At 40.9% G+C, this 6,770-nt stretch overlaps 1 protein-coding gene across 1 annotated transcript; it reads left to right on the top strand.

Moving 5' to 3' along the window:
* The first annotated feature begins 1,382 nt into the window (after positions 1-1,382).
* LOC100192833 (uncharacterized) lies at positions 1,383-6,515 on the top strand. Its single transcript, NM_001254768.2, is given in 9 exon segments — positions 1,383-1,493; positions 1,621-1,756; positions 3,218-3,320; positions 3,398-3,633; positions 3,753-3,812; positions 5,015-5,397; positions 5,871-5,949; positions 6,060-6,110; positions 6,216-6,515. Coding segments are annotated over 9 exon segments (1,296 nt in total). The 5' UTR covers positions 1,383-1,389; the 3' UTR covers positions 6,360-6,515.
* The last annotated feature ends 255 nt before the right edge of the window (positions 6,516-6,770 follow it).

The following is a 6,770-nucleotide window of genomic DNA, read 5'->3' as shown; positions in this document are numbered from 1 at the left end:
TGCCTTCGAGTTAGCTCTTTTGGGTGCCATCGCGGGTGATTTTTCGTAGCACGAACGGTGGGCACCAATGTTGGAACTCGCGTTCTCGGACAGGTTGTTTCCAACAGGGGGTTGAGTGAGGCGGGAACACGGTTTGATTGGAGGCAACAATTGCTTTGTTAATCTAGCCCCTCAAGGGCACTGTACGGGGGTATTTATAGGCGCCTGAGCGCCCAGCGTCTCGGTTTAAGGACACATGTGCTCTCAAGCGCCTAGGTCATCCCCGGAATATTCTCATAAAGCGGGGTTACAGACCGTCATTACATAAAAGCGTTTACAAATCGGGCCCGTAATACAACCGGCCGCGCGGGGCCTGTTACAATGGGCCGAATTCCACGTGGGCCTTCGTGTTCGACGAAGGGTGGGAGGTGCCAGTCGTTTTGCCTCCGTTGAGGCAACGAGACCGGCGAAGGCTTCGAGCGAGGGGTTGATGTAGCGAGACTGGCGAAGGCTTCGAGCGAGGGGTAGTGTCTTCGCCTTCGCCCTAACAGTAAACAACAACATCAATTAGTCAAATCAAAAAATATTATGCAGAGAGCGAAGACAATCAATAAAAAATCTTGAGATTTTTTTGGTGGATAATTTACGTGGGTATTGTTGTGACCCGTTGCAACCCACGACCAACTGACTAATTTACTTTTATGTTAATCATCCGATTTACTCTGTTCTAATTGTTTTACCTTCACAATAATATCGTGCATACTCTAAAAATATTATGTCACGACACATATTTTATGTGTTTAATTAATTGTTAGTTTGTCCATCAATTTTAATTAATTGCTAGTTTGTCCATCGGTTTTATGGCCACCAGCTTCTATGTGCACACGCTAAGAACAATGATGGTAGATCGACATCGATCTTAGCACCATGTCATAGTATAATAATGTCTATTATTTGCGACGTGGTATCTCAGACGTATGACCTATTACATCAAGCCGTATAACCTTAGTAACGTATTTTATGGCCACCAGGGTCAAACACGATAATAACAGATTACAGATCTGAACCTGATTTTTATTTAAGGCTATTTTAGCTATTTCATATTTTCAAGAAAAAATAGTTTATTTTTTTAGAAAAATAAGAATGACTAAAAATAGAGTTGTGAAACTAGACTATAGAAAAGGCTAAAAAACAAAAAAAAGGACGAATATACTGCCGCCCGAAATAGTACATACGTATTTCCGCTGCGCATCTCAGACTCTCGGTTACGTAATCTTTATAAAAAACTCCTAACAAATCATAGTTGTATCTATGGTTAGATCGTAATCTAATGAACCAGATCTTTTGTTTGCACGCTTTCAAATAAGCACTGCATAGCAGTCGTTGCCGTCGGTCCCGCCACACACCCCCATGCCGCTTCTCCACCTCTCGCTCCCGTCGCACCGCCTCCTCGTCGGCGGCCGAGGTCGGCTGTTCTTCCCGTCGTCTCCCCGTCGTATCTGCCTATCTGTCAGGTGAACCAACTCACAGTCACGACCCTCCGGGCACCCTAACCCTACCCAACAGCGTGTGCGCGAGTTCTTTTATTCCCGCCGCCGCCGCCTCTTTTCTCACTAGGCACTAGTGCTTGTTCGTGGATAGGGCGGCTGGGGATGCGGCGGTGTCAGTTGCGGCGGGGGCTTACGGACTCCCCTTCCGGCCGGAGGGAGCCGCTCACCACCGCGAGCTCTCCGCGGCAGTGGCCGTCGTCGAGCGCGCCTGCTGCCTCTGCGTTGACGTGAGTCGACCTCATCTTCCCTCCTACTGATTTAATTGTCTGGTGAGATTTGAGCATTTTAAAGATACTTACGGAGGATTAATTCCGGTTTGGTGGGATCACTTGGTGTTGGCAGTGATGTCTCACGCGTAGAATTTGTGGCTGGGACAGAAAATTATATAAACGACCAACTAGTTTGCATAAGGATAGATCTTTAGGGGAAAACGGTGTAGTAATTTCTGGAGCACCAGGTTATCAATTCTAAGCAGTGTTTTCAGCCCTAAACTGATTTGTTGCAAAAGATTCACTCTTCAGGGAAATGTGACTGTGCAAAGTTTTTCACTCCCATAATTATATAATTAAGACCAATCACATATGGTCGGGTCTATTTAAACTAAAACAATCCTACCAATGATTGTGATCCTGGTAGCATTGATTTTCCACACCTGCAAGCTTCAGCAAAACCATTCCTTCATTCCAAATTATAACAAGTTTTGGCTTTTCTAGATACATTGATTTTATTATGTATCTAGACATGTTGTATATCTAAGTGTATAACAAAAATTATTAATCTAGAAAAGCCAAAACGTCTTGTAATTTGGAACGGAGGGACTACTTACTATTGTCTAAGATACAATTTCAGTTTGTGTTTGCCATATAAGTAGCTTGCATTGTACCTTAATCAACATGAGCTGTTATGTAATCAGTGTGAAACAAAATAAATTAAAATGATTCTGCACTTAGTAGTTCATGGACTTACTAGAGATGTTGAAAAGCAATTGACCTTTACATAACTAGAGACATTCCATTTTTCTCCCTTTTTTATTGAATAACGCAAGTCTGTTGCATGACATTTCATTAAGAAGGGAAAGTACATAGAGGAGAAGGATGGTGGGGGGTTGGAAATCCCTCCCAGCACATACAACCCGGATCAACTCCATTTTTTTTCTCTTGGACTAGATTGGTAAATAACCTTAGCAGAAATAAATGCATGGTAAAGGAAACCCAAACCAGTACGGACAAGTGTACAAAATAGTTATCACTTATAAAAAATAATTACAGAGGTATAAATCACATGGTGTGGAATGCATTTGTAAAAAAATGTTCATCTGTCATTTTTCATTTAACATTCAAAATGACCAGAAAATGGACTTGAATTGATCTAGCATGGATTCAAGATATTACTGACGTGTGATGATAAAAATTCCAGGCCAGGATATTCTTCCCTCCGTAGTTCACTTCAAAATAAAATTGATGTGTGACGGGCAAATTAGGGTTCAAAGTTCGATGGGATTAGTTTTTTATTCTTTTTTCTTGAATACGCAGGAGGAATTGTTTTTTATGCTGAGCAGCAGATCTGTGTTGTGTCAGTATGTAACCTTTAAATTCCATCTGGATATGGTGGGACAGATTTCATTGTTTGACATCTCACAATAAAATGCCTGAGCTCCATTTCGCCTGTTCGATTGTGTGTCTCAACAGGTGAAGAGATCACTGTTTTCACGTCGCAGCAGTATTCTTGAGAAGAATGACCAAAGTCCTGTTACAGTTGCAGATTTCGGAGTGCAGGCCCTTATTAGTTTGGGTAATCCATAGCAAAATTTCAAAGTTCAGATTTGTGACTTTGTCTAATGCCATATTTTGCCATGTTGCTATTGAAAGAGCTCCAGAGATTGTTCCCATCGATACCTCTGGTGGCCGAAGAGGATTCAGCTTCTCTAAGATCATCCAAAGCTGATGATAATAGCAGTGATATACTTGTTGAGTCGATTTTTAGCGCAGTTGTAGACAAAGTGAGTAATAACGGTTCACATTTAACTCAAGATGATGTCTTGAGAGCAATTGATAGAGGAGGCAAGGACGCTGTCTCATTTGATTCAAACCCTGCTACTTATTGGGTAAGAAGTAAGTTGCTGTGTTTTGGTTATCATAAATCGAGATCTGTGAAGTTGATTCATAATTTCATACATTGGGTATCTGCCAAGTCATATCATAAACTTTATGCTTTGGTTTGAAGGTGCTTGATCCAATTGATGGCACCAAAGGTTTCTTGAGAGGGAATGATGCTCTGTATGTGGTATGATTATCTATTCTGATATTGTCCTTACATACTATATTACTGTTGATCAAGGACCGATATGCTTTATTCAGGAATTTTTACAAGATGTTCTTTAATTGCACAAATATTTATTTGCTGCGTGTTTTGACACTTTAAAAAAGTCATTCCACAAGCATGGTGTGTCTTGTACTTTTTAGTGCCACATTTATGCCAGACATGTCCACTATCTTGGGGATTTTTTATATTGATATCATCAACCTTGTTTTATCTTGTACTTCTTAGTGCCACATTTATGCCAGACATTCCATTTTTTATATTGTTCTCTACTATTAATTTATCTCAAAATTGTGAAATTCCAATGTATGTGATTTGAGGATTTCCAGAAAGACTCTCATTGCTGCAGAACATTCATAAAGTTGTCCGCAACAAATCGTGTAAAATAGGAGATTTGCACGGTAGATTACATTGTTTGCAGAGTGAAGTTTGAAATATGGGATGAGCTATAGGATAGCTGCTGGAGACAGCCTAACGATACCACATCATCAACGATTAAGTAATATTAAGAATGTTAATACATTTTTTTAGAGTGAAATGTATCGTAGGTCCTTAAACTTTCCCCGCATTCTCATCTGGGTCGATGAACTCTTTGAGTGATCATGTGGGTCCTTCAACTTTTTAAGTGGTTCATTTTAAGTTCACCCTTAGGTCCAATTATGGACTTGAATTCACACCTGGAATGAACCATTTGAAAAGTTAAAGAACCCAGATGGTCACATTGAGAGTTCATGAACCTAGATGAGAATGCAGGAATAGTTTAAGGACCCATGATGCATTTCAGTATTTCACTCTATTGTTTTTAGGTTGTCTCCAGCAGCTACCTTATCTCATCCCTTGTCTCATCACTATCTCAAACTTCACTCTACAAACAGTATAATCTACAGTGTAAATCCCCTATTTTACACGATCTGCCGCGGACAGCCTTATGAGGCACCTTTTGTCCTTAGTTCATGAACCTTTATGATGCACCTTCTGCAGCACTTTGTTCTTTGGTAGCAAAATTCATGCATCTGAATGCCAAGCTTGTTTGCCCCTATATGGTTGTCATTCAGCATGGACTGGTTAATCCATGATCAGCAAATTACATATTATTGACCTCAGTTGCCTATTTTCATGATCCTTTTCTTATAAGTTCTAGCCTACATTTTTTGTCCATTTTTAAGGTGGGTCTGGCACTTGTGGTGAATGGAAAGGTAACAGTTGGAGTGATGGGATGTCCAAATTGGACCAACGATGACATAGTCAACAAGAAAGATGATAGCGTTGCTGCATGTAATGGTCGTGGTATTCTTATGGTCTCCCATATTGGCTGTGGCACATGGTCTAGGCGTCTGTCTGCTGATATTGGTCAGTTGAATACAGCTCAGGATATTTGGAAAAGATGTTTTGTGGACACTTGTTCGATCGCACACATGGCACACTATTGCATTCCAGATAGCCAAACATGGGATATGATACCGTTATCTGCTACCTACGATTCAACAACAGATGCAACTGATCCTAGAAATGAGAATGAAATCCTTCTCCTGTCCGTTTTTTGTGGCAGGTTTGTTGCACTCTCCAATCTCCATTAATGGTTTGATACTTGCACATTAATTCACGCCACTAGTCAGTTGATATATGATGCTAACAATGATTGATTTTCTCCAACATATGGCATTCACGGTTAGCAAAAGGCATTTAAAGCAACGATTGATATATTCTCCCCATCCACAAGTTAGCTCTGGATACTAGTTTGTTTGCTGTAAGACTTTTTCAGCATTATCTGAAACGTTAAATGTCTTTCTATATTCTTGTGCTGTCTTGCTATCATACTGTTTGTGGATTTCCTACAAAAAAATATCTGGCTGAGGTTGATAATGAGTACTATCTCGAATATTTGTCGTCCAATAGTTCATCTTTGAACTAAAACGCGACAAATAAAAAAGAACGGAGGGAGTATATTACAGCCATTAGTGATTACCGATTGGTCTTCCGCACATGAGTTCATGATGATGTGCTCTTGTTGCTATTCTATAGCTTGTGCAAGTATCTCACAATTGCTTCCGGGAGAGCCTCGGTTTTTGTCCTTCAAGCACGGCCGACAACTCAGATCAAGGTGCCATGTTGCTCACAATTTTATGCTGTCCTGCATGACAGGTTAAACAACTTTGTTGACTTAGTTAACCAGTGCACTGATCACCCTTTCTTTTCATATTGTTTACGTAGTCTTGGGATCACGCTGTTGGGGTGATCTGCGTGCAGGAGGCCGGTGGTCAGGTATTTACCTTGCTTGCTAAAACAGACAAACTCCAACTCTGTTCCATCAGTTCATCTCTCTTAGCACTATAGCACGGTGATCTTCTAACTCTCTGAAACCGACAGACCAGTGACTGGAGTGGAGAACCGTTGGATCTTGCAGCTGACCTAACATCGCGCAGAATCATCTACCCTCGGGGCGGTGTTCTGGTGACAAATGGTGCGCTGCATGACAAGCTTGTCGAAATGATCTCAGCAAGTTACAAGTAGCTGCATAGCTTCACAGGCCAACACACCTTGTCTTTTTGAATTTGAATCATTTTACCTTATCTATTCGATCTTCAGTGAAATTGTATTTGATCTTCGGTGAAATTGTATTCGATCTGCACATTCAGTATAGAAACCACAAGCATGTTCACTTGTTCAGATGGCTTCCATTGCCACAGGAGTTATTATACGAATGAAAACACACTGTTTCCTTGTTGTACCGTGATGAACTATTGCTTAAGCAACTTCATTCAGAAGCAATACATGCAAGGGAAGGTCGTTTTCCAAATTTTTTTCACAAAACTCCAGAACCTTTTTTTTTTTGGCTTCCCAATGTGTGAATTTGTTGCGCAGCCCTGATGCTCTACTCTCATGGTCGTACGACGCCCACGCACGCACACCTGAATCCTGCAA

Source organism: Zea mays, chromosome 7 (assembly GCF_902167145.1).
Source record: "Zea mays cultivar B73 chromosome 7, Zm-B73-REFERENCE-NAM-5.0, whole genome shotgun sequence".
Lineage (NCBI taxonomy): Eukaryota > Viridiplantae > Streptophyta > Magnoliopsida > Poales > Poaceae > Zea > Zea mays.
Note: the sequence above shows the minus strand (reverse complement) of the source record. Positions and strands in the feature narration are given on the sequence as shown.